At 33.7% G+C, this 27,257-nt stretch overlaps 3 protein-coding genes, 1 non-coding gene and 1 pseudogene across 6 annotated transcripts; 1 reads left to right on the top strand and 4 right to left on the bottom strand.

The window, feature by feature from the left end:
- Positions 1 to 845: 845 nt before the first annotated feature.
- On the bottom strand, positions 846 to 1,016 carry LOC127740119 (uncharacterized; annotated as a pseudogene).
- A 355-nt stretch (positions 1,017 to 1,371) lies between these two features.
- Positions 1,372 to 1,595, top strand: LOC127739997 (small nucleolar RNA U3). Its single transcript, XR_008000737.1, has one exon. It is a non-coding gene; the product is annotated as a small nucleolar RNA U3 (small nucleolar RNA).
- A 1,705-nt stretch (positions 1,596 to 3,300) lies between these two features.
- LOC107492698 (DNA gyrase subunit B, chloroplastic/mitochondrial) lies at positions 3,301 to 11,457 on the bottom strand. The gene is made up of 21 exons (XM_016113752.3): positions 11,165 to 11,457; positions 10,776 to 10,920; positions 10,497 to 10,577; positions 10,299 to 10,412; positions 9,830 to 9,886; positions 9,070 to 9,171; positions 8,656 to 8,806; positions 8,461 to 8,537; positions 8,159 to 8,269; positions 7,936 to 8,006; positions 7,663 to 7,804; positions 7,332 to 7,430; positions 7,088 to 7,216; positions 6,835 to 6,949; positions 6,245 to 6,312; positions 5,756 to 5,869; positions 4,793 to 4,909; positions 4,618 to 4,671; positions 4,420 to 4,525; positions 4,007 to 4,137; positions 3,301 to 3,739 (listed from the first exon to the last, which is right to left on the bottom strand). Exons 1-21 carry the CDS (start codon positions 11,350 to 11,352, stop codon positions 3,671 to 3,673), a joined length of 2,241 nt encoding a protein of 746 aa, XP_015969238.1. The 5' UTR covers positions 11,353 to 11,457; the 3' UTR covers positions 3,301 to 3,670.
- Positions 11,458 to 11,940: 483 nt separating this feature from the next.
- Positions 11,941 to 17,264, bottom strand: LOC107492696 (microtubule-associated protein 70-1). The gene is made up of 11 exons (XM_016113750.3): positions 17,026 to 17,264; positions 16,466 to 16,551; positions 15,838 to 15,903; positions 15,569 to 15,739; positions 15,254 to 15,424; positions 14,500 to 14,655; positions 14,254 to 14,400; positions 13,741 to 13,812; positions 13,120 to 13,656; positions 12,850 to 13,037; positions 11,941 to 12,312 (listed from the first exon to the last, which is right to left on the bottom strand). The coding sequence occupies exons 1-11, from the start codon at positions 17,177 to 17,179 to the stop codon at positions 12,294 to 12,296; spliced, it is 1,767 nt and encodes a 588-aa protein (XP_015969236.1). The 5' UTR covers positions 17,180 to 17,264; the 3' UTR covers positions 11,941 to 12,293.
- Positions 17,265 to 20,381: 3,117 nt separating this feature from the next.
- LOC107492695 (transcription factor TGA2.3) lies at positions 20,382 to 26,817 on the bottom strand. Of its 3 annotated transcripts, none has more exons than XM_052262844.1 (12): positions 26,672 to 26,817; positions 25,998 to 26,182; positions 25,246 to 25,349; positions 24,492 to 24,571; positions 24,191 to 24,391; positions 23,967 to 24,017; positions 23,660 to 23,719; positions 23,396 to 23,473; positions 23,213 to 23,264; positions 22,549 to 22,820; positions 21,579 to 21,827; positions 20,382 to 21,049 (listed from the first exon to the last, which is right to left on the bottom strand). In XM_052262844.1, the coding sequence occupies exons 2-12, from the start codon at positions 26,111 to 26,113 to the stop codon at positions 20,903 to 20,905; spliced, it is 1,410 nt and encodes a 469-aa protein (XP_052118804.1). In that variant the 5' UTR covers positions 26,114 to 26,182; positions 26,672 to 26,817; the 3' UTR covers positions 20,382 to 20,902. The 3 variants fall into 3 exon arrangements, with proteins under 3 accessions (XP_052118804.1, XP_015969233.1, XP_015969235.1); XM_016113747.3 differs by having other exon boundaries at positions 26,510 to 26,793; XM_016113749.3 differs by having other exon boundaries at positions 24,191 to 24,385; positions 26,510 to 26,791.
- Positions 26,818 to 27,257: the final 440 nt, after the last annotated feature.

The following is a 27,257-nucleotide window of genomic DNA, read 5'->3' on the forward strand; positions in this document are numbered from 1 at the left end:
GAAAAAAACTATAAAGAAAATGTGAAGACCTATCTTGTGTAACTATATTCATTAATAAATTCATTAGTATCTCAGGGACTCAGTTATGATCTCCTTCCACTTGTGCAAGTTGAGTGTATGGGGTTCACATCTTAATTCATCATGGCTGCCCACATGAAAAAGCATAATGATCATAATCCTGTTATGAAGGGTATTAATAAGATCAAAATAAGGGATTATATATAAAAAATTGAGTATATATTACAGTTCTTTTCAAGTAAGCCACTGAGTCTATGATTAGAGATAAATGTTGCTATGCAAGAAACATCTTACAACTTTATTAGAAAATCCAGAATCGTTACAAGCATTTTACATAGCATTCTTAATGAATGCAGCTAAATAAGTGTATATATACATGAACACAAAATTGTATACTTGGAAAAACAGATCAGTTCTATATGCTCGTACCGCTTATCCTTGAGTTTTAGGGAACCAAAGACATGGTCGATGAACCACGACCGTGTTATCAGAGTGTGATTAATAGCCCAGATTTCACTCGCTTTCAGTAAAAACTATTACAATTTACTTTAGAGCATTCAATTAATTTGTTTTGATATTTCAGATATATATATATATATTTCACCATTGTAAGGTTTAATTTTAGGTAGAATTTCATAACAGAATTGTTCATACATAAGATTGAAGATTGATCTCCTACTAAAGAACCTAATGTGAATAATAACAAAGCATCAATGGGTCACACTTTGTATTCTGTCACAACAGAACCCTATAATCCATCAACACCATTTTTTGAATTCTTAAATCCTAATCTAACATCGAAGAATAATTTGAACTGATTTGGGTGGGATGAATGTACCAAACTATGCTATAGTGCAAGACAAAGGTGACACATGAGAACTACCACTATGGACTCTCTGGTCTCTCCCTATAAAAATTGATTTAATTCAAATGGACTATTAGCCCATGTATCAGATATTAAACTGATAAGAACAGGAGACAAATAATGATTATGTAGTTCTTATAGGCTGGAACAATGCGGCAATTAAGTTTATTAATAATATGATATGAGAAATGACGAGAAAGGTTTAGGACCACCAGTTAAGTTTTCTACACCAATTTTAACTGGTGTACAATCTTTCTCATGCTATTTACCTGATAATGCACCAAAAATACAACATCATTTTATAAAACATTACTATCTCCATCATTTCATTATTGACATATATATTGGGGGATCTTAAATCAATAAATACAATTCCAGAAAGAGAGAGAGTAACCGATGAGGTCCACAAGGGAAGCAAAGTTAGTCCTACATCGCTTGTTCTTAGCAAGACACGACCGTTCATATAATCAACGAGTGAAAGAAAGGACACGACCTTACTTGAACAGGATCTGTTCTATAGGCTCGTACAACTGTATCCTTGAGTTCTAAGGAGACAGGAACCGCAGTCTGGTTGATGAATCATGACCGTGTGATCAGAGCGTGATTAATGGTCCAGATCGAGTCCTCCTTGGAGGTTTCCATCTGTGGCAGTGGAGGATCGTTCTCACCGTATCAACTGCGGTGGGGTGGTCACACGGTTGTCTGACAGACCACACAAAATATTTTTTCTCATTACAACAAATTTGCAAAATGATTTCTTCACTCGAGAATTTTTTTTTATAATTTTGAAAAAGAACAGAAAAAACAAATAGACGTTTATTTTAGAGATAGAAAAGGGGCTAAAAAGATATTATCGTTGGGGCTAAATTTTTAGAGGAGGGATTGCACATTTTGATTTACCTGGCAACGGAAAAATAGAAAACCATTGGAATGGTGTTGAACTTGCGTGGGGTCCACCATGAAAGCTTCGTTGGTGATGAGTCCTCTTGTCGGAACGGTAGTACAAATGAAGCAGATTGCGGTGGCAACTGGCAAGTCGAAACAAAGAAGCAGTTCCAAGTGTTTTTTTTGTTTTGCTTTTGATTTTGGACACACAAATGCTTTGGTTTCTCATCAAAAGTATCATAACTCATAAGTCACAGCACTGCACTACTCATCGAGGTGAGGGGCACTTGCCACGTTCAATGGGTAAGAATGGAATTTCAATCCTCTTAATGGAATTGCCGCTGGATTCGAATTTTTCTCTTAAGCATTTTTTATTATTTATGTCATTACCATTGTTAATAAGATAAATGATAAAAAAATAAAAAACACATATAATCAAATTATTTTTGTAATTAAGTTCATAAATATCAAATCTGTATAACAAGAAATGCTTGTACATTGGACTGTCCTTTTAATATATCATACATTTATCTGTCATCTTATATGAAAATGTGATATTTCTACAACTTAATTTCTTTTAAATATGCAACATTGTTCAAAACTGAATTCAAAAGAATAATTGATATATACATACATACCAATCAAAATAGACTTAACTTTCATGTTGGATGGACTTCTTTTGCCATCAGATGAACATGCTTCTTTGCATTCTTTAGAGTAAAAATAATTAAAAAAATAATTATTTTATAAGTAATAAGCAATTTTTATATTTAGCAAACAACTAGTTTATTTTTGAGAATATATATTTAATATTTGATTATTTTTGTTATTTTTAAAATATTTTAAAAAATTATTTATCATTAGTATCTTTTAAAATTATTTTTGTTAACAATATAAACTTTCAAGTATTATTTTAATAGTTTACTATTATAAACTTTCAAGTATTATTTTAATAGTTTACTATTTATAAAGCTGGCAATATATATTTTACCTGTAGATATCTAACCCAAACTAATCCGGGTAAGGTTGTTTACCTAACCAACTACGAGTAGGATATGAGTTCATATAATATAAATTATGTATGTAGTGAAGAAAATGAACGTTGAACTCACAATCTTTCTCTTATAAAAACTTGAAATAACTACCGAATAATATTCTTATTCAATCTTTCTCTTACGAAAACTTGAAATAACCACTAAGTTAGTTGATGATCATATTATTTATAATTTTATGTTGGATTTCTTTAAAATTTTATTGTTTTTAATTTTAATTTGAACTTAGTTTTTTATTTTCTATTTTATTAATATATATGAAATTTAAAATGATTGAATTTTATAAATTTTTATTTTTCTGCGAATAAAATCAAGCAAGATAGGATTTAGAATTTTAGAGTGCGAATAAGATTAGGATTAAAAAATTCTCAAACTCACGAGCAGGGTTTCGCGAATAGAATTAGAGTAAAATCCAAAATCCAAACCCTATCCTATCCTACCCATTACCAGCCCTAAAGTAATCAGAAAAACAGGAAATAGTTGCCACAGAAAACAATGCATGTCTTGTATACAACATCACTGTTATCTGCAATCTGCATGTAGCATCTTTAGCCTACAGCTTCTAAAGTTTACAGGTTGTTGTAAGATAGAAAACCTGAAAACATTTAAACAAAATGAAAATTTACATTCCAATGTTAAAAAAAAATGAAAAAAAGAGAAGTCATTTTGGTATAAATCAAATTCCTCCATTACAAATGACCATTCCCCTTGTGCACAACAGTGGTTCTTTCATAACCAAATGACATCAACAAAAATGGGGGCCTTGCTTCTCTGCATTCCATGGCATATATGAAAATATCTGTGTTATGGTTACTAAGGAAAACATTCAGCTTCACAATAAGTTGCACCATCAAATATCTAGCTGATCAAGATCAATCGTGTTTGCGGAATTTCTTATCAGATCCTTCCGAACATCCACCTATTAAAAAGAAAATCAAGAAAGAAAGATTACAATAATAGAAGTTTATTGGTGATTCAACTATGGAAACTGATTCTCTTAAACTTTTACATGACTTTGTTCCTTGTGATCTGTGATCTCTCTACTGATTTAAAAGGTGGAATCCAAACAATACATGAGATATCCATATGAAATAGTAAATAAAATCTAAGAGTAGTCAAGCAAGCAAATCATTCAAGCAATTTTAAGATTGGAGGTCATGGCAACAGGGCATATTAGTGACATTACCCGAGTACCCATAAGAGATGAAAAAACAATGTTCGCTTCAGCTGCGTCCTCAACCGTTAATCGCTTCAATAGCCTGCGTTCTGGATCCATGGTTGTCTCCCATAATTGCAAAGGCATCATCTCTCCCAACCCTGGATTTATAAACACGTAAAAAAATGTATATTACCTCAAAAAATATCATAAAACAATTTATTCCTGCAGAAAGGTTGGAACTTCATTGTTGAAACATCCAAGTCATATCAAGTTCAACAAATAGATTGCATAAGCTTCAAGAAACTGAGTTTTTTATACCGTGCAATTCTTCAAATAATACATAATAAATTTATTCTCTTAATTCTTTTCAGTTGCTATACAAGCTTACAAACAGTTGTAATATGCAAGAAGCATGAAATCAACATAACATTTCATCATACCTTTGAACCTTTGAATGGTGTATGATGCATTTGGAGGAAATGACTTTCGAAGTTTTTTAAGGTCTGCATCATCATAGCAGTAGTTTACTTGTTTTCCCCTTACAACCTGTTTATTTCAGTAGAGATAGTTGAAAGTTAGCTTGATTGTATCTGATAGAGACAGGGAAGGCATTACATGAAGCAAAATTCTAGGCACACCTTATACAGTGGTGGGACACCAACATATATACACCCTTCATCAAACAAAGCTCTCTGCAATAAAGAAACAATGAATCAAATTTGATAAGTTTATTTACTTTTTTATTCTCAAGTGAGATGGGTTTTATTTTTCTGCAGTGAAGTAGATTTCGCAGGCCATTCCCTACATATTTACCTGATATCTAAAGAAAAATGTTAGTAGCAGCGTTCGAATGTGAGCACCATCTACATCAGCATCGGTCAAAATAATAATCTTATGATATCGGAGTGCTTCCATCTTGAAATCTTCTCCCTGAACCAACAAAAACATAAGTTTAGTTAAATTATGTATAATGGTTGATGATTCAGGTGCAAATGAACAACCATTTTCATTCTGATTTACTAGTTTTTATTAACATTTCAATCAATGTGGAATTTATTTGTTTTGATTCATTTACTTTTCCAATTCAGTGTTGAATTCATTAGAGATTTGACTTTCTATCAGATGGTTCGCAATTACTTTTGGTTCCCTTCTTAACTTAGACATTGATATCCAAAGCAGTTGTGGCCTTGCCTAATTCTAATATACCTTTATATCTGTCTTCGATTTCCTGTTTCAAAAATCTTTTCACACTTAATATCTATTGTTATTTAGTTTTATAATAGTGGCCTTCCAACTATTTGAAGACTGTCTTCACAATTTATGATTTAAACTTTAAGGTGTTTGCTCAAAATTAATCTTACAAGATTCTAATTACAAATAGCTAGCACTTTCTGGTGTTTTCACTTTTTGGATAAAAGAAACAAAATGTCATAATTGGGGCAGGTTCAAGTTAATTATTGAAAAGCCTCCATGAAACTGACAATTTTATACCGCATTTACATGAAATGCAATACGTTCCGGTACGGGAACAGGCACACGTACGCAGTACATGTTACACCTTAGTTAAAATATTTTATATGGAAAATCTACTTATCGCGTTCTGATACACAGATGAATTGTGAATTGGTATGTCACCTAATTAGTGAATTTATGTAGCTGTTATACTTGAAAAAGATCTGTTACTTTATTTTTCAGAGCATTTGTTCTTCTCTCCTTTACTTATTTTCTTTAACTCCTTCATTAACAATGAATGAATGAAACAGGAAAAGTTTTAACCTTCACTCCAAGGCCAAGACCGAGAATTAGATTTTGGATCTCTTCATTTTTGTACATTGCAGCTTCATCCCTCCTTTCAATATTCAGAATCTTACCTCTTAGAGGTAGAATGGCCTGCACCAAATACAATTTGATGGATATACACTTAAACAGCTACCAAAATTTTGAAGGAACAAAAAAGTTTCTATAAATGTAGCACCTATATATATATAACAAAACAACTGCTTACACATGTCAGTAAACAAAGAATTCAACTCAGTTTAATTTCAGCTCATATAGTTGGCCTATGCATTTTTAATGTTCTAAGTTAAAACAACTGTTGTGTTTAGGAGCATGTTACAGATATAACAAAGCCGATCTCGTGCCTTCAAAAAAGAGTTCATCTTTATTATTTCAAACTTTCAAGGATTCCTAACTAAACAAGGTTGAAAAATGTTTTGCATATCAAGAAGTTATAGTTTTGAAGGCTTTCTTAAAAAAATTATATACCTGGAATCGCCTGTCACGCCCTTGCTTAGCACTTCCTCCAGCTGAATCACCTTCAACTATGAATATTTCTGCAATACATGGAAACAAGCACAGAAAAATTATCATATTCGATACATTTTGATATTAATTGGAAATAAGACCGAATTCACAACAACAACAATAATAACAGTAGTGATTGATAGGCTCTTGTAGGATAAATTCTAAGATGAATTTCCGTTCATTTTTAAAAGGAAAAAGTTAACTATGAGGGATAAAAATGCCGGTTGATGATATTTATTGGCTAGAAGATGCTTTTACAAATTTATCTATTTTTTCTCTCTGTATTCAATTGATTATGTATACTATGTAAAAAATGTGTACATAACCAAATAAATTTTCAAGATCATTTGTAGAGATAAAAAGCAATTACATATATATATATTCAACTGATATAATGTATAGATAATGCCAAATTCTAAAAGGTTTAGAGCATGGAGATATTTCTTAATTCTTATCATTGAACTAGGTCAGAACCAAACAGAACAATCTTTCAAAATTCAAATAGATCTTTATGAAGCATAATATATTCTGCAAAATGGAAGCATGCATACCACATTCTTCAGGATTTGTGGATGAACAATCAGCAAGCTTTCCAGGAAGAGATGAAGATCTTAATACACTCTTCTGTCTCACCAATTCTCTAGCTCTTTTTGCTGCAAGAGCTGCCTAATTAATCGATAAATTCATCATAGCAAAAGTTTTCTGGTTAAAATATGTAAAACAATGATATAAAGAAATCTAAACTTTTCTTTTATATATAGAGCAAAATAATCAGACTAACAAGTTTACAAAAGAGATTGCTACCTTGAAAGCATTAACAGCTTTAGAAAGTATGGAATCAAGAACATCTGGATGCAACTCCAAATGCTCCGAGAGATACTCTTGCATAGCTTGATCAACCACTTTCCGCACCTCAGGATTTCCCAATCTTGTCTTTAATAACAAAGAGAACAGTAAGAAAGAACTCAAATGAGGACAGGAAAAACTTCAATATTCAAAAGTAACCCAAAGTCACAACTATGCATTCCACTAAAGTAATACAAAGTACCTTCGTTTGTCCTTCAAACTCTGGATTTGGGACCTTCACTGAGACAACACATGTTAGACCCTCTCTCACATGCTCACCACTTAAAGTAATGTCCTTATCCTGGTAAGACAGGTAAACACTTTGTCACATCAAACACGACGAACCATCAAAAGCAACCTTAAACAAAGCACAATGACATAGATTCTGGCACTATATACTGTAATTCATAAATACAACAGGATTCCATCAGATAAAATCACAATAAGATATGCAAGGAATCTCATATTTCAGGAGAGTGAATAAGCATAACATCAAGGGAAAGAAGTGGGTGAAAAAAATACTTGAGAAATACCTTGATAACTTTTGATTTCTTTCCAAGACTATTAAGTGTTCTAGTTAAAGAAGCCTTCATACCATCGATATGGGTGCCACCATCAATAGTGCGTATACTATTTGCATATCCCAATATAGTGTCTGAATATGCATCTTCACACCTATTGAAGAAAATAAATCCAGCATATTGATAAAAAGTAATACTGAAATAAAAAAATTGAATCATGACACAATTTATGGAACATATCTAGGCAACAAAAATCGTAAGAAGTGAGAACAATTGGGGGCTTACCATTGAAAAGCTATATCAATACTGATTCCATCTGTTTGTTTGCTAAAACTCAGAACATCGTGAAGAGCTTTCTGGAACAGGTCATTAGTCAATAATCACTTCAATAGCAATGAAGACATCTAACCAAAGTAGAAAAGAAAGCAACAACAGCTAAGAAAGTAAATGAAACAGTTCAAAATGGACAATAACCACACAGTACAAAATAAAGTAAACAATATAAGACCTTATCAGTGTTAAGCCATTTCACATATTCAACCAAACCTCCAGCAAAGAAATATTCATTATATTGGATCTTTTCTGGATCATCATCTTCTTTCTGAAGTGTGATAGTAAGCTGAAAAAGATCAAGAAAAAGAGATAGTAAGATGCAGAGTTGAAGAAATCTTGCATGTTTATGAAGTGCTTCACTAAATCACTATATGTTATAATGAAAAGCAATAAAATTAAGACCTAACCACATAAAAAATATAGGTGAATGTTAAAAGAGAAACCTCAAATAAAAATGATTTAAATCAATAATTTCACCTTTGGGTTGAGGAAGGCCAACTCCCTAATGCGCCCAGCTATTGTGTTGTAGTCAAACTGAATAGCAGTGGTGAATACTGCATAGAAAAGTTTGCATTAAAGTGAAGCATACACAAGACTTTTGAAGTCTTAAACTTCAGAGTTAATAGACAAAACACAACCTACAAATGAATTAACATATAAGATTATATGAACCTTCTTTGTCAGGCCAAAATCTTATAGATGTTCCCTGACGATCTTTCTTTTCATCTGAAAGCACAAGGCATGTCAGAGTTGTTATTGGCTTTCCACGAGAATACTTTTGCTTGTATTCTAATCCATCACGCCAAACTGTTACCTCTAACGCCTGTGAAAGTAGATATCAAACAAGATTGTTAGATATATCAGCTAGTAACCTCTGACTCAAAACAAAAAATATTACAGCGATGGTATTATTTGTTAATATCTACATCTAGGTCAAAACGCATGGACAAATAAGGATGTTCCAAAGTGAGTGCAAATGTGATTCATAAAATTATGCATCTCAAATCTCCACGCAAATCTCAACAGAAGATTGAACTGGAATTTTTTTAATTTTTTTTTTAGGTAAAACTGCTAAAGGAAACATACCTCAGACAAGGCATTGACAACGGATAAACCAACACCATGTAAACCTCCTGAAACAGAGTACCCACTGTTGGCCCCGCCAAATTTTCCACCAGCATGCAAGACCTGATAAGTTTATAAGACAGTATATAATTGTGTCAAATTGAAAATAAGCAAAAAGATCAATTATAACATGTTAAAATGTACTGCAAAGGATAGCTGAAACTGCTAGACGGCATAAGGCGCAAATTTCAAAACCTCTGAACTTTATCTTTACGGAACTATACAGTGATGAAGTCTGTTCATAATACATATCTAGAAAAATGAACAAGTCTATTATCAAAATATGCTATATAACGATCAGATTCGCATCTCATGTATGTTATACAGTAAACAAAACAGATAATCAGGATAGGGAAATAGCTTGATGTGCCAATGGCGTTAAAAAGGCAAAAGTTTAATTCCTTCCCTTGAGCAATTGGACAATATGTTTAAAATATGAGAACTGTACCAAGCAGAAATCAACTCCAATTACTCAACTAAAGTTCGAACTTCAATTGGAGTACTGGAAATCAATTCTTTGATACAATAACATAACAAACTCAATTGGAATTTAAATGCAGCAGCAACAGCAGCAACAAAGCCTTGTCCCACTAAGTGGGGTCGGCTAATTGGAATTTAAATGCATTGTATCAAAAGAAGCATGTAGCCTAGACCCTGTGGACATGTTCAAAGAATAGTCATATGCATTGCAAACTTAATATTCAAGCATATGGAACAATACCGTCAACACTGTCTCCAAAGCCGATTTTTTTGTAACTGGATGTAAGTCGGTAGGAATCTGCATTCCACAAGTGAAATTAGTATGTATAGTTAAAAGCTCAAAATCACCCAACAGATAGTAAAAGTAGCTAAAATAGCTCAAAAGTCAGATTTAACTTTTCAAAATGGAATTACTTATTACAGTAGAAGCTTCAAGAGCTAAAAACATTGAAAAAGATGTACTGCAAATTTTAGTAATTCCATATGCACAATATCATAGCATAGTTCTTGATTAATATAGAAAGCAAAATCAGTATACTATGTACAACTAAGATTTATGAGTCCAAATTATACATCTAAAAGGACAACTGGACAAGTTTCAGACTTCAAATTAACAATGCCTACTATCATGGTTAAAGAGCCTTGTGAGCACATAAGGTTAAGATATACTGTCATACAGAGCAATGAGAAAAATTAGAAACAAAGCGTACCCCACGACCATCGTCAGTTATGCTTACAGAACCATCCGATTGTAAAACAACATCAATCTTGGAAGCAAATCCAGCTTGAGCCTCGTCAACAGCATTATCCAAAATTTCATAAACCTAAGATGCACTCTGGTTCAGTCAGATAAAATACACCACAAAACTATCAAAACTGCTACAAATATGAAAGTACAAAGACGATACCAAATGGTGCAGCCCACGCGGGCCAGTGCTTCCAATATACATTCCAGGTCTTTTCCTAACAGGATCCAAGCCTTCAAGTACCTATGAAAGTTACAACTATATTAAGCCTGTGCCACTTCCAAAGCATATTTGGTGAAGCAACCCACAATAAGTGACAAGAAATACAGGCACTCAATTTTCTTTTCAACACAATAATAGCACATATCACTTCCAATATGCAGTTAACTAGTTTCATTAAATTGCATTATTAATCCAGATATGAACTAACTAAAGAAATACCTGAATTTGATCAGAACCATAAGCTTTTGAACTTTCGCTCTTCTGAGAAGTTTCAGCTGCTGAGAGTGAAGACATATACGCCCTTGGTGTGACACCATTTTGCACCAAACGGAAACTAGGCAACTTTCCCAGCTGCAAACTCACCCTATTAAAACCACAAAATCTCTCATTACTTAATGTTACAGTGTTAAAACGCAAAACGAACCAACCCCTCATGGTTTAAATATTCAGCAAAACAAAGCAGAAGAAAAGGGCATTTAGAAAGCGTTTGTTGGGTTGTTTTTTCCCAACAAAAAAAAAAAACTCCGATTTTTTTACCATTAGCAACAAATTGGGGTACCAAGTTAATTGATATGCAAAAACAGGTAAAGAAACAGAAAAAGGGGTACCTGGGTTTGAAGAGTGAAGAGTGAGAGGTGGAAAGAGAGAAAGACGAAGAGAGAGTAGCAGAAGAATGGGGAAGTGGATGGAAGTGAGGAGAATATGCGGAGAATAAGCGAGAGGAAGCCATGAAGAAACGAAGAGTACGAGGAGGAGGAGGAGGAGCTGGGCGCAGAACAAAGAGAAGAAGCGCCATCACTCACAGTCACAGTGACTCTGTTGCGTTCTGTGCGTCATAAACAATTTTTGGAGTTTGGACCAAGGATGTTGTTTTTCCCTCCTCTCACTCTTTCTATCTTCAATCTTTATTTATTATTTTTTTCCCTCTATAAAGCTTATAAAATATAAACCCTACATTTTATTTTAGCGCATGTCACCTGTTTGATGTTTTTCCCTCCACAAAACATGAGCACCGTTTTTTCCCTTAAAGTGAAAATAAGGTTGCGTTTTACTCCTTATCTTAATTAAGGTACTTATATTAGGAACTCCAGACCCAAAAATCTAATTTTATAATTTCATTTAATGTCAATGAAAATAAGTGTTATTTTATTCAACATTTATATTCATTAACTTCTGAAAATTTTAACCGAATACTATTCTTATTTCCACTTATTAAGAACAATTTCCATTTTAATCACACCCTTTATTTAAACTCCTAGAACAATTTTCAACAATCAACAATACCACTCCCTTAGAAGAGTTTAGTGAGCAGTTATTTTGATAATGTGGCTGGCTATAATAAGCAAAACTTCAATCAAATTTTTGGACGGAACCATTTCATTTTTGGAGTCCAAATGACACTCGAAGCAATATGAATTAACTTTGAGGAAGGCAAGAAGCCATGTTCAGATACTTCCATACATCAAGTTGAACCATAAATTCTAAATTTCCTTTCTAATAACAGTATACAAAGAAATATACAAGGTAATGGTTTCCCTGAAAAACACAATGCAAGGTCCCTTCTTTACACACTACCCCCGAGACAGCCAAAAAGCTTAAATAGAGGAAATACGGAAAAGGTAAAAAAAATGATAAATCAACAACTCTATTCAGCACAGGGGGTAAGAATTCAAATAGATAACCCCTTTAGTCTCGTCATTCTTGCACAGGATCATGATGACAGCGAGATCGATTTGGTTAGAAGTTACGTGCACTCCTGAAACATAAATTGAAAAGTGTTGTGAATGAATTGCAAAAATGAAGCAACACTAGCAGAAAGGCAATGTCCAAAATGACCTAGGGCATGTTCTGATAAAGGCAACATCCCAAATCCAGTACTTCATAAATCAAAGCTTCAATAAACTGAAAATTATGCTTTTAAGTGTCAGCCTCTCTATTATCACCTTACCAAAAAACTAGACACAAAGACCCTCTGTTTCCAGTATCAAATTGTCTCAGGTATAACCTATTGTACTGTAATACATTTGTAACCAGAGGAGGCTGCTACCATTCATAAGAAATTCAACAAGTTGTCAGAAATCCATAGATTACTACAGGTTCCTTGCAATTTCATAATAATTTAAACAGATTAATTGATCATCAATGATGAGTGGTAATCATCTGGGTTCTTGTAACTCAGCAAAGCTTATCCTATCCGTTCATAGTTATAACAATGGTAAGCAAAAAACCTTAAATTTCTGGGAATAACCACAAGAATAAGAAAACACTATCATATCAGAGATAGAAAACTGACCTGGCAGAAATTGAATGCAAACTATGTACCGAGCCCCTAGGAGCACTAGATCGCCGCGTCCTTTGATCATTTTCCTTGCTAACCCGCATAGCAGCCACCTCCTTTTCCATGGAAGCTACTTCCCGACGCATTTTTTTGGCCTCGACTTCCATAGCTTTGTTCAATGTATCAACCTTCTTCGCCAACATCTTACAACCGTGAAACAACAAAATGAATTAGGAGATAAAAATGTTGAATCAGTAATCTTATTTAAGAAAGCAGATATGAGACCTCAATTGCATCATCCTTGTCTTTGAGAGACTGATCTTTCTCATGACAAGCTTTCCTGAGAGATACAACCTCCTTTTGCAGCATGTCATACAGCATTCCAGAAACATAATCTTCATGTTCTGCCTTAGTTTTTTCAATCTGAATGCCATTTGCACACTCTTCCTGCGTAGCAATTGTCTCATTTGTGATGGTCTGATCACTGGTGTTGGTTCGCATGTTATCTACCTCATTTGTATCTGTAGTTCGCCTCTCTCTCTCCAGAGATCTACTGCCACCATCAAACGATCTAGAAGAATGTTTTGTATGCTTTACTAACAGACTAGCACTATTTGATCTTAGAGACCCTAACTTTGGACTCAAGTTTTTCCTGGATAGATGTCCATTAGAGGAGGATAACATGGGGCTCTCACCACCACCGAAAGACTGACGTCGCGAATGCCCACTCACAATATTTCTTCCATCTAATATAATTTTAGAATTACCATTAGATGCTTTAATCCTTTCTTCCAAAACTTTGAAGCGCAATTGATATTTATCCTGCGAATCAATTGATGTGTTATGAAGAGACTAATAAAGAGAAATAAAGAGTTTGGAGTAAGTAATTAGTAGAACCTATATAACCTTCATTTGTGCTTCTGCTTTTGCAGCACGCTCAGCTACAGCCAATTTGTCACGTAGCTGTTGCATTTCACCCTAAAACGTAATGGAAAGTAATAAAGTTTATTAAAAAGAATAACCTATATGAATAGTGAGTGCACAGCCAACGCAGGTCAGAAGGTAAGGGGATATATAGAATAAAGAATACATCCTGGTACTCGCACTTGAGTTAATGATATGAAAACCCCAAATTGCCATACCTACTATGTTTGATCACGAATAATATTTCACTTACCCTCTTTAGTCTTTATAGCAATAGCAGTTAGTGATAATATGAACTTGGCATCACATATGCATATGATATAACCACAATGATAGCTAAGAGTAGTGTCATATGGTAATAGTAAAACTAATACATTTCTTGCACATACACTTGTTCTGCAAACATCAGTCAACTTGAGTATTTTACCAAAAAACATCCACATAAGTAAAGGACAAAGCAATAGGAAATTTCAGAAGAATTTACACTTTACATGCCTGAAAAAATCTTCTTTCTTCTAGCCACTGCTTTACAGGCATCACTTTGTCATTAGCATCTTTCCACTCATTTGCTACTACAGTGGCAACCCTGTTTGCAGTAACTTTAGCACGAGCTACCTCCCGCTCCAATACTTTCCTTTCCTCCTACGTAAATATAAAAGGTTAGAACTTATATGCAGATTAGAGCTTCCGCATAAAACTTATATTCAGTAGAGAATGAGTATGAAGAGTGTCAATAATTACATTCATCTCTAGCATTTTTCGCTGGTAATCACGGACAGCATTAGCAGCAGCCCCACCGGCCAACACAGCCTCTTCGAGCTCACGAACAGTTTGTGTTAGCTTTTCAACTTCCGCAACCTTTTGCCTATGCATTTTGTCCAGTATTTTGTTCTCCTCCTGACATAAGAACATGAAATAGTAAAATACTTCATTAAACATTGCATGCAAATGTTAAATACCCACGTGAAGAAAACAATAAGAATGTGGGGAAAAAGGCAGTTAAGTTAGTTAGAAAAGACAGTGGTAAATAGCTCCTTTGCCTTTTATTTACAGTTGAAGAATGAAAGAAAAGAGAGTTGAAGATGAAAATAGAGTGGGATCAGCTGATGTAACAAATAGGACAGCTGGAAAAATTAGTGGGGAGAGGTGAGTGAGGGATGAATTCTGTTATAGGAGAGAGGATTGAGAATGTATATAAGAGGCGTGAAGGGAATCACTAGAGGAAGGAAAGATTTAGGGTGGGAAGGACCTTAGGAGTGTGGTAGCCTCTCCAAGGCTACCTTATTCTCTACCTTTCAGTATTTGGTTCTTCAATTAATTCATCAATCCAGCGCCTCTGTTTCTTATCCACTCTCTCTTCTATAATTCTCTTGATCTCTTCTTACATCTCCTGTTCTTACTCTGTTGCTACTGCCTAACCTTACAGCCACTCATTGATTATATAAACCATCTACCTTCAGACGAACATAAACATAAATGAAAAAGCATGAAGAACCTGGCATATTTCAATCTGTTTCATTAGCTCTTGGTTTTTATTTTGCAAATCATCAACCAGAGATGCTTTTGCCAAAGCAATCTGAACAGTTCTCTCAGCTTCAAGAAGTGCAGCCTCCTTTGATTTGGTTAGCCGGTCCAGTGCTCTGTTGTCATCCTGCAACTTTGCCACCTACAAAACAATAGAAGTGCATGTAAGTAACTTGATTCTGATTATGGAGCAAGATATCCACAAGATAATGAATAACAGAATAAACTATCACCCAATCCAATTGAATGAAAATAATAAATTTCCGAGTTACCCAGCAAAATGTACCTCGGTCCTAGCAAGTTTGAGCTCTGCCTCCAGAGGTGCAATAATGGCTTCAATAGGTGGCATTTCATCATCTTTTTGAGCAGCATGAACCCTTCTAAGTGTTGCTTCTGCAGCAAATTGTGCAGCCAATGCACCCTTTTTCTCATCATTGATTTTTTTTATTTCAAGGTTCTGTCAAACAGAATACATCAATAGTGACTGGAAATAATGGCAATTGAGAAGTGGAATAACGTTAACAAGGCAGCAACTACTGTAAATAATGGTAATACCTTACTTTCCAGAAGAGCTTCAGTTGCTTTTAGCTTTTCATCCGCTTTGTTCAGCTCATCAGTTAGCTGAAATAATTAAATATAAAGGATGACATACATATATCACATCGCAGAAACTTACCCCGCAATTATACTTGGAGTTGGATAATCTAATAAAATGGATATTTATAATAATGCATTCTTTTGCTTTGCAAAAATAATGTGTAGTAGTTGACTGTTTCCATGAAATACTAAATCATGAAAATCACATCAGGGTGCCTAGGTTCCTTGTAGTAAAATTCAGAACTACAATAAATTATAATATATACCAATACATTGGACCTTGTAATTTCTTTTGTACAGGTATCTTGATGAGACTAATTCACTAGTCGGGTATCAATTGAAATGAAAAAATTATAACATATGTTCTGGATACAGATTAAATTAATGATTATTAATGTAATCTATTTTTGTGCAGCTGCAGGTATCTCTATGAATCTTAGCAATTTAAAAGAATAAAAGAATTGCTCTGCTCATCATCCTCCACTTGCAACAAGTACAATCCTCAAATTACAAAGAATACTACGATTGCATGCCATTTGGAGAATTTACTAGCATGAGAATGGGGAGAAGGAGACGAAGAAGGTACCTCTTCGACGGCCTTTTCTCTAAGACGCTCTGAATTCCTCAAGGACTTGATTTCCGCGAGAGCCTCCCCCAACTCTCTATCTTTCTCTGCAAATGACACAACAAACAAATCAGTAAGACGACCATTTTCACAAATTCAATTTTAAAAAACCAATATAAAATATTACTAAAACTTTGACAAATTTATTCAAACCAGATTGAAAATTTAAAATGAGACCATTGCCATGAATAAAATAATCCATACATAATCTAAAACAAAAAAAAAGGGGAAAAATACTATTCATGATTTCTGACTTCGTAATTATCCTGATATTCGTCATTTTGCTAACCTTTTTTTCTCCCTTCAAAATGAACTATAATCGTGTAATAATTTCTATGTCGGGTGCATAAAAAACTCTATAATTTGAGAGATGCAAAGGGAAAGGAAAAAACATATATCAGAAGAAAAAAAAATGATTCTGTCAAGTTGAAATGTTGAAACATGAAATTCAACCGGCATTTGCATCGAATTGTGCATGAACCGAATACTGGAGAGTAAGAAGAAGAAGGAGGCAAAATGACCTCGAAGCTCATTGTCGAGGCGAGTGAGCTCGACGCGAACTGGATCGGAACCGTGGAGGAGCGTGAGGAGGTCATCGACTTCGGAAGGAGGGCGGAGCGCGGCGGCGGCGGCGGAAGAAAGCTTCTTGGTTCGAATATGAGTAGTGCTGGCCATCACACGCAGCTCACAGATCTCTAGCGTCAATGGCAATGGCAATGGCAGCACCACCACTCCACTCTAATCCAATCCCTAACCTAATCACTTGTTATCAGTTATTATAACAGTTTCCCAAGCACAGAAACAGAGGGAAGCCGAGTTAATCATACTTAGCTCATTAAGCTTAACAGTTAACAAGGATTTATTAGTAATTTTCTTTTGTTTTCTATTTCTTTCCTTTTAGATACTGTATTTCATGATGGTGACTGCCAAAGCGAATATGCAGATTAACGAAGAAATGTTATCTTATTTCCCTTCTCTATTATTTGTTAATTAAATTAAATTTTTATTTTTTAAATTGAAAATATTTTATTTTTTATTTTTTTCTTTTAATTTCGGATCTTATCAATATGTTATGAAATTATTTATTCAAATTAATCATTATTTTAAAATAAAATAAGTATATTCCACTCGTAAAAATGTTACTGTAATTAGAATAAATTGAATTTATGTTCTTATAAAATATGGACCAACTCATAACAACTTGTACTACACTCCATTGATGTAGGATGGTTTCTCTTGTTTATTGGGTTAGATTTTCCCAACTAAAATTGCATTGATCCCTCGCCTATTTGAAGCATTGCATTTTTCTGTTTTGACCCCTCGCCAGTTTGAAGATTACTTTTTTTTTTTTTGCTATATATGAAAAACCACAGTTTTTTTAATATTATAGAGGTTTTAACTTTTACATGATGACCTTTTATTTATGGGGGAGAAAAAGCACCTATTTATCGTTCAAAAATTTATTTAGGTGATAAAATTTTATTAGTACCAATATTCTGTCATGATAATTTTATTTAATTCCACCATTAATTATTTTTGTTGGACTCCATTAAAATTTAGTTGATGTGTTAAATGTCACGACTATACGTACACGGTATAACACATGGCATATTCAACACGTGTAATATGAAACATTACTTTATAATATAATATTTTTCATACATGTAATACATCATGTAAACTTACTATACATCACTTAATTGAACAATGGAATATAAATATATGGAAAGAATAACGAAAATAAAATTTGATATAAAAATTTAAAATAAAATATCTGTACAGAGTCAAATTCCAAAACAGACCATACTTCCTTGTTTACATCCATAATCAATGTTATAATAAAAACGTAATTAGGAAGCAAAACAAGGGCAAAAGAGGAAGAGAGAAAGCGAGTCACAAGCGCACATGAAATATGGGAAGCGTGACGTACACGTGTCAATGTCAGGACAAATTTTGAATCCAATTCTTCTCAACCCAAACATAGTGCGTCTGTTGGTCCCCTTCTTTTTTTTTTCAGATGCTTTTTTTTTTCCTCTCATTATAACTCTTTTTTAAAATGATTTTGAGTTTTTGACATTAGATATTTAAGTTGTGGAAAATATCTTCTATTAAATTTTTTTTTCCGGATACTTATTCCTTAATTTGATTTTATTAATGGTAAAAACTCAGGTGAAGTTGATATTTCAGAGCCGTTAAATAATTTAACTAATTTGATTAAATTTTCATCCAACAGCTCTTAAGTATCAACTTTACGTGAAGTCAATTTCATCTGAATTTTTACCTTTATTAATAAGGAAATAACTGAAAAAAACTGATTTTATTATTTTAATTAACTATAAAAATAAATAAATTCATATCATAAATCTTATATTAAAAGCTAACAAGTTAGTTACCAACAAACTATAATCCAAATGATATAGATCGTAATTTTGAGTCTCATTTCTAATTTTAAGGGAAAAAAAAGTTAACAATATATTTTACAGGATTATACATCAAGATTAAACTCATAACAAAAATATTAGATAAATAATAGTAGAGAATGCATAGATGATTCAGCCATGGAAGTGTAGAGCCCACAGGTGATGGGGAAATCTGATTCTGATTTCAGAAGTGAAATCCAAACTTTGTCTCATACATTCGTATGATTCGCTTCCCACGCATGTAACGTTTACGAGAAATGAAAATTACGATTCGAACTCACTCGTGTACATAGAAAAAGACTCGTTAACCCTTTATACTCTATTATTTATTGCCCTCTCCTATATGCTATCTAAAAATTTGGTCTCCAATTATTAAAGAAGGTTAAATAATTAATATTTAATTTAAAGGTATAAAATTTAATTAATTTTAAATAATATAAACTAAATAAAAATATATATCAAGTATCAAACACTATAGAAGTGGTCTATTTATTTTTATTTATGCATTTTTGTGCATTTGTGTGTGTATATATATTATTATATTTTATATTAATAGCTCAGATTTAAAATTTAATATTTAAAAGTTAGAATTTAGGATTTAGAAGGTAAATTTTAGAATTTAAAAAACGATACCTACTTTTTTCGAGCACATTAGCATTTGATATATATTTTTTTTGGGATTTCTGGTGGAAATTTAATGGGCTTGCCCATTACAAGATTCCAAATGTTTTGGAGTATTATATAAGCGGGAAAAAAAAAAGAAAAAACATTGAATTATTTAGTGGATAATGCACCAATGTTAATAAACAACAATAATAACAAAACATGAATGCTTGCGTATCACTCTAGTCTACTTGATAATCAAGTATTATAGTTTAACTAAATGTTAAGATATGTATTTTTCTTTTATGCAAAATTGTAGTATTTTCTATTAAATTTTCATGGGTGTTATATATTTTGTGGATACTTAAAACTCACCTCCACTCATATATTGGTGACCAGAATCTAACTAATTGAAGGATGGAATTGAATGATTTGACTCAATTCTCTTTTAACAAACCTAACCATGTTAGAGAGAATCTGGAATACCTTATGGCTTGTTGCTTTACATTGCTTGATTTAGAATGAACAAATATATGCTAAGATTCTATATTCTAAATCTAAAACACACACTTTGCAAAAATATCAAGGTTCCATTTCTATAATACTTTTTCAGTGACCACTCATAGAAAAGTATTCGTGTGAAAATAATAGTTGAAAACCATCAAATAATTTGACCTATTTGACTAAACTATCGACTCAGAGTTATTCACCTGTATTTTGAAGTTGTTAGACATTTGACCACCAACAATTATATAGGCATGGATATTTATTATTTACATAAAACAAAGTTGAAGTCCAAATTTATGGTAAATGGAAAATTGAGTTACTATAACAAGGGTAGTAGATAAACTATGTGACTACAAATTGAGTTACTATTTAGTAAAAATTCTTTCAAGTAAAACAATAATTTAGACATACAAATATGTATATATACAAATACACCACCACTGCACACAGGTCCATAGAGGATTATATGTGCATATGTTCAAACCACAAACAATGAAAAATGAAAAATAAATAAAGGAGAGAGGGGTATCCCCTCAAATAAGCTTAAATTTCTGAAGATACAATGAGAAGCTGTACCCTAAAATACACAATACTACTCTACATTTCCCCCTTCAGATTCTATCTATCAAACACCTATTAATCAAATTATTGAGACTATTTTCAAAGCCACATGAAAACCATTAAAGGGAAAGGGTTCTACCACACCATCACTATGTGGAGAGAGAGAGAGAGAGAGAGAGATTATAGGTGGAGAGAAGAAAAATCACATTATCTAAAGTACAACACCACAAGTAGAGATTCTAGAGATTCTCCTTTGTGAAGAGACAACAACTTCATGAAATGCAGGTGAGCCAATGCTTGAAATACTTCATTCCCTTGGTCGGGCAAGCCACAAAGAACTTAGAGCTCGCAGCCGCGAGAAATAATCACTAATCGCAAGGAGAGCTCTAGCTGATTGCCTAGTTGTCAAAATTCGAAGCATTTGTTGTAATGTTTGTTGCCGCAGATTATCAGCCTAGTTAACATGAAAAAAGAAGTTACAAGTCTATGGCATTGCATGGCATGTTTAACACTTTGGATCAGTTTTTCATTTTTAGTTTTCATGCAGGCCTATTACTTACTTCTAGAGAGGGTGAGAGCTTTAGCCCAATGATCTAAAATCATGCGTTTAATTCTCGGATACAGCCTTTTCACTTTGGTGGTAAAGCTACAGACATCTAACCTCAGGCACTAGGCGACCCATTATTAACCTATAGGCTCTCGTTTGAAACACCTTCGACCGATGCAATGAACTCGTGTTTTCTATTAGGAGGTTGCGAAGTGAGATACTGCGTGCATACTGCAAAATGACTTACCTCAACATGCACATGCATACAAGCTGGAAATAGTCTCTCTTTCACTAAAAATGGAAATTGAGAATACACTCAATACAGGCATGAAGATTCTATGTTCACCTATTCTTTAGTTCTAGCCTCGTTACTTTGGAAATTTGGAAGTAGAAAAATGGAAAGTGGACAGGAAAACAGGTGGATAATTGAAGTTACCTGGCGAAGAAACCCTTCGAGAGTACCGAGCTTTCCCATAGCCATAGCCATTTGCCCCATATAGTTTGCTACATTTCCTGAAGAGCCTGATGGGTTGGGTGCACCATTCGCCAATGTCTCAGCAAGTGATTGCTGCAATGCATCCATTCCCTGAGACAATGCATCTTCGGCCTGCTGCGATGACTGCTGCAAGTTGTAGATGCCCATCAATTGTTGCTCGGTTAATGGCTCCAGTTGATTTACAAGAAGCTGCAGTATTGTCAATCCAGTTTAAGGTTAGCCAGCATAAAGTTTAAAATATGTCACCAAGTTGTCATTTCTAGAACAGAGAAGTTCCTTACAGATCTTGAATTTAACTACCAATGACTTTAAAGAACATAGTTTCTATCTATTTTTAATTGTTTTTCTTTCACTTCATATTTTATATCCTGCAGGGTAAGGAAGGTTATAGGTGTGGAACCATACATTGTTAAAGTAGTTTCAGAAAGCATAATAGATAGATGGTAACAACAGAGTTGTAACAATTGCCACATTTCCAATAATGTCCAAAATGGCCCTTTTAAACATGTTCTGTTTGTTAATCTTCCATTAGATTTGTAGAAAGATTTTTTACAATAGAGAGTAATAATACAACAGATCATAGAAGGTTTACTATACCTCTTTCTGTCCATAATCTAAAATGAAGAAAAATAAGTGCAAGAAATTTCTCATACAACCACCCAAGTTTAAACATCAAACGTTAGCTTGTTCATTGGGGAAAAAACTTTTATGTATACATTAAGAATTAAGATGATATTAGCTGGACATGTACGAGTATTCAAGAAATCATAATTCATAATAATGTATTACCACACGTATACTTCAAGCGTTGATCTCTTTTTTTTTGGGTAAGGAAACTTCAGCATATTATAAACCAGGTAAAATGAAAAATCATTAAACAACAGTGTATCACAATATGAGAAATCCTCACTTTAAGAAGCTCGGATGAGCGAAAGCCTCCGATCCACATGAAACACCTCTCAGCTGGAGTTTTCCACATCCCTGAAAGAATGTGGAAAACATCGGCTTTTGCAGCAATACCTTTGAGCCTGAAGATGTCATCAAATTGCGTCATGAAATTGTCGACAATAGTACGAAGTTCAATATCTCCAGCATGAGAATTTATTGCAGCCCTTAGCTCATTGGTTTGCCTATTATGCTCTTCCAACCATCGTGCATACTCTACGTCAAAAGCCATAGCACCTACAGACCAAGAAGATTAACAAATATGACTTATGGTTAGAAACACATAATAAAAGCTCCTGAAAATATACAAAGAAAACATATGCATTGCACAAATTTAACAAAGCTCTGCTTCTAACTATGCTTAGTACAATTTTGGCATAAGAAAATTTAGTCTCAAATAGAGTGCTTTTGCCAAAACCGCACAAAGCAATTGTTACCGCCTCGATTGCTTGATACAATATCAAAAAGGCCTTCTCCCAGTAAAAGCTATACATATAAGCTAATTTGAGGACATTAAATTCTTAATTGAATGTGAAGCCATACATTAGCAATTAGAGAAAAAAAGCAGAACATTGTCAGAAAATTACTACAAGTTTTAACTATACAATTTCCAAAAGTAGTTTAAATACCATTTCCACTCATTGAATGGGTCTGATCTCCTGAGCTTGAAATAAATATTCCCTGCAAAAGATTAGTGACCAAATTGTATTATGTAATGTTGTAATTTCATTATCGATGATAGTTGGCAAAGGGGAGGGGGCACAAGTATCAAATTTTGAAAAGGAGATGGTAAATAAAGCAAACAACCAAACCTGCTGGCGGGCCCGCTGCAGCTCCTGCTCAAGTTGGGTCAGTTTCAGCCTACTGCTCTCTAATTGTTGCACATATGCCTGATGAATGGAAAGAAGAATTAGAAAAACAAGAAAAAGTGGCATGTAACAAGGTCAAATATGACAAATTTAACAGGTCTAAATAATAGGACAATGATGTTATAAGCAACTCGCCATTATATTAAAGAGGTTTTAACAGAAGGAACCATTTTATAAGGTCATAAGATAAATACAAAAAGAACCTACCTTTTTCCTCAACCGGCTTTTTCTGGCAGCCTCACGATTTTGAGCAAGCCGCCGTAACGTCTGAATGAATACACAATAACCCAATCACTACATAGCAACAAAACCATGTATTCCTTAAAAAAGCAAAACCTTATGTAAGAGATGAAAACTCACATACAATTGTTTTCGTGTGAAGTTGATAGTTGAGAACCGTTAGATGAGAATTTAGTCAAACTTATCAATACATCTAGCAGTTCTCAACTATAAACTTCACATGAAGACAATTATATGTGAGTCTCCACCTATGTAAGAAAGTTATTGTTAGAACCTTTTGATCTGCTTTATCTTTTGATCTTTCACTGGATTCACCCCTTTCGGGCTGCAAAGAAACACCAGAACCATATTTCACAGTAAGAAAAAGAATGCTTTCATGTCTTTGATATGTTGAACAGAGTAAAAATTATTCTTAAATGTCACATCATAACTGACAAGGAATTCAATTAGTTAAACTCCAGATGCAGAAAAACTGTATCATGAAAGCAAAAGAATTACCATTTGATTTTTATCTTCTGTATCATCTGTTGAAGTATCTGTCCTAGGGCTTGCATCTGCCATGTTGGACTCTCCCCAGTTCTCACGATGACCAGCAGATGTCGAAGCCAGATTTGGTTGCGAATCCTTTTGTAATGACAACGTTTGAGAGCCAGCAATTGCTGCAGATATGTTTATATCCGAGTTTGCAATTGACTGCATCTTATATGTAAGATAAGAATGTCAATTGCAGCAATTCACAGTGCTTTTGGATTGATATTTATTCTTGGAAACTCATAACTGCGTAAAAATAAGAAATTACCTTACTTAAAGCACCAAATTGAACATCAGCACCTAGAGCTTGGCTATTTGATTTCAGTTGAAGTTGATTAAACAATGGATCTGAAAGATTAAAGAAAGGGGGGGACAAAAACAAAAAAGGGTAATAGAAGTTTGATTAGGTACCAACAGCCAACAGCCAACAAAAGAGTTTGCAATTCTATCATTATGTTCTCCCCCAAAAGAAGAGTTTTCTGTGAGTAAACCATAATATTTTGCTTTCATTTCTAGTAATTTCATTCCAACAACAATCCTACATCATTGCTTTCAATGTCATACTTGAGAAAACACATATTTCTTTAGGATAAATGAAAGCATATAGATTTTATTATGAATTAGTAAAGTAGAAATCAATGAATGCCTATGTTAATTATAACAATATTGGAATTTGAGACAACCATAGGAGAAAATATATTCATTTGGTTTCTAATATAAATTGTATATTGTTAGGCATAGATGGTAGCAAAAATCACCAAGAACCATACCAACATCTTACAAAACAACTGAAAGTAATATTGCTCCTCAGTATATAACAATCTAGTTAGTACAGAAGCCTAACAAACAAGCATTAAGCACTGACAACAAAGTGCTGCATAAGAGAACAAGCACCTTGGCATGTCATACAAATGTGATTCGACAGGATATGATTCCTGTCTCAAAAACACAACATTGGCATGCATAACAATATAAGCAATGGAAGTAAGAGTTTCAAGTTACTCAAAACACAAGCAACATACTTCTGCTAAGATTAATGGCATCCTCAACCCGAAATCCTAGAGACTGTTCAAGGTTTCCAAATTCAGAAATTCGAGAAGGAAGAACATTAGTTGCATCAATGCCCCTGCAAAACCAAAATCATCACAATGTTACAACAAGCTAGTTAATGCATATCCAATTATCTACACAAGGTCCAGAAAGCCAAGAAACTAATTATGGCATCCATGTTTCCATCTCTCAAGAAGAAAAGTCAAAATTGAACACAACAAGGTCTAAAATCAAATTCAAGAGAATATTTAAAAACCAAAAAGCATAACAATCATTTAAGCAAAGCTGAAGCCAGCACCACATGTGCACACACACAAGGGAGAGTGCATAGTTTCAAGAATTGAAATAAATTGTTATATTCTGTTTCAGTAAGGATCAATTATATAATATTTAAGGAAGTGAAAGCGTGTATTTGTCACCACTAAGGAATCCCCAGCAAAATACAAAGTAAAATCAAATATATAAGAAACTTATGATCATCTTCATTCTCCAAGCTTTCCTCTGCACCGTTGCACATAAGGCCTAATTTCGACATCTCAGTTCTCCCAGAACATAACCAATTTCTTCTACTCATTCAAGAGTTATACCAGAATAGCATAATTGCCACCATCAAACCACAAAATTGAACCTTTTGACACCAAAACCAATTACCAGAGCAATCAATCAATAGTGAAATTATCATTAAGCAGAAAACAAAAGAGAAAGGAAGGTCTGAAAGATTTACATGGAACTAGAAGAAGAAGGCATAGGAGGTGGAGGAGCGTAACTTGGCATCCCGTTGACAACGTTGTTACTGTCCCCAGTGCTGCTAACGTTAACTGTTCTAGCTCTACTACCCATCAATAACCATGCTCAGCTCAAAGACCATCTTATCTCCGCACAAAACCGCAATCCAAGGATGCCCCTCAACTATTTCACAAAGCTCACAACTTTAGTCAAATCCCACAAAAGAAAAAGCTTTAACTCAGCTAAAAATTCTTCAACAAGAAAAAACCACAACTTAAACATGCTTCTCTGATCAAGCTAAAATTCCAACAACAATCAAAACAGAACAGGTCAACAAAATTGTTGAATAACATGAGCAACAAAGTAAGACTTCTGAAGGGGAAAAATAGTAAAATAAAAAAACATAGCATCATCTCCGTACAATCCACTTGAAAGTTGAAACAAGGACAAAACTTTGAAAACAAAAGAGAAAAAAAAATTAAATTTTGAAAATTAAAATTGAAGGCCCACCTCCTAAAAACTAAGCTAAACAACACAAGCTTGAAAAAGAGAAGCTCCCCATGCTTGGTATTGAAAAGGGTAAGAACAAAAAAGCGATCTTTGCACGAACTCAGTGGGTAGAAATTGAAACTCAAAAAGAAGAGGAAAAAAATTTTTGAACTTTACACATACCCAGAAGAAGAAAAAAAAACGATGGAATAATAATAAGCTGTCTCTCCCTCTCTCTCTCTCTCTCTGTGCAGAGTGCAAACCCTAACCAGTGGCAAGTTGACGATAAATACCGAGGACTTTTTGACTTTTTTGGATTGAATGAATGGAAATGGCACCTTTAATATTTTTATTATTTTATTGTTAAACTATTAATGATGTTACACAGTACAATTTCGTGTTTAACCCTGCAAATAAAAACAAAAACAAAAACAAATCATGATTCTTTCAATTTTAATTTTATTATTTTATTGCTTTTACCCACATATTCAAAGAGGAGAATCATGTCAGCAAGTTGATCTTTTCTTTTCGGTAGCAATTATTATTTATGATTATTATCATTGTTATTCATTCATTCATTCATAATATTAATATTAAAATTATTATTTTATGATGATAGCAGGGGGTGGAAAAGAGAGAAAGAGAGAAAGGTATGGTGTGTGTGTGGAAGAAGCGTGACGTTGAGACCATTCCAATTTCTTGCATACGTCGCTTTCGTCTGAAACTCTAAAGCTCCATTTTTACACACTAAGCTTTGCCTTTTTTAAAT

This window comes from Arachis duranensis, chromosome 6 (genome assembly GCF_000817695.3).
Source record: "Arachis duranensis cultivar V14167 chromosome 6, aradu.V14167.gnm2.J7QH, whole genome shotgun sequence".
NCBI classification, from domain to species: domain Eukaryota; kingdom Viridiplantae; phylum Streptophyta; class Magnoliopsida; order Fabales; family Fabaceae; genus Arachis; species Arachis duranensis.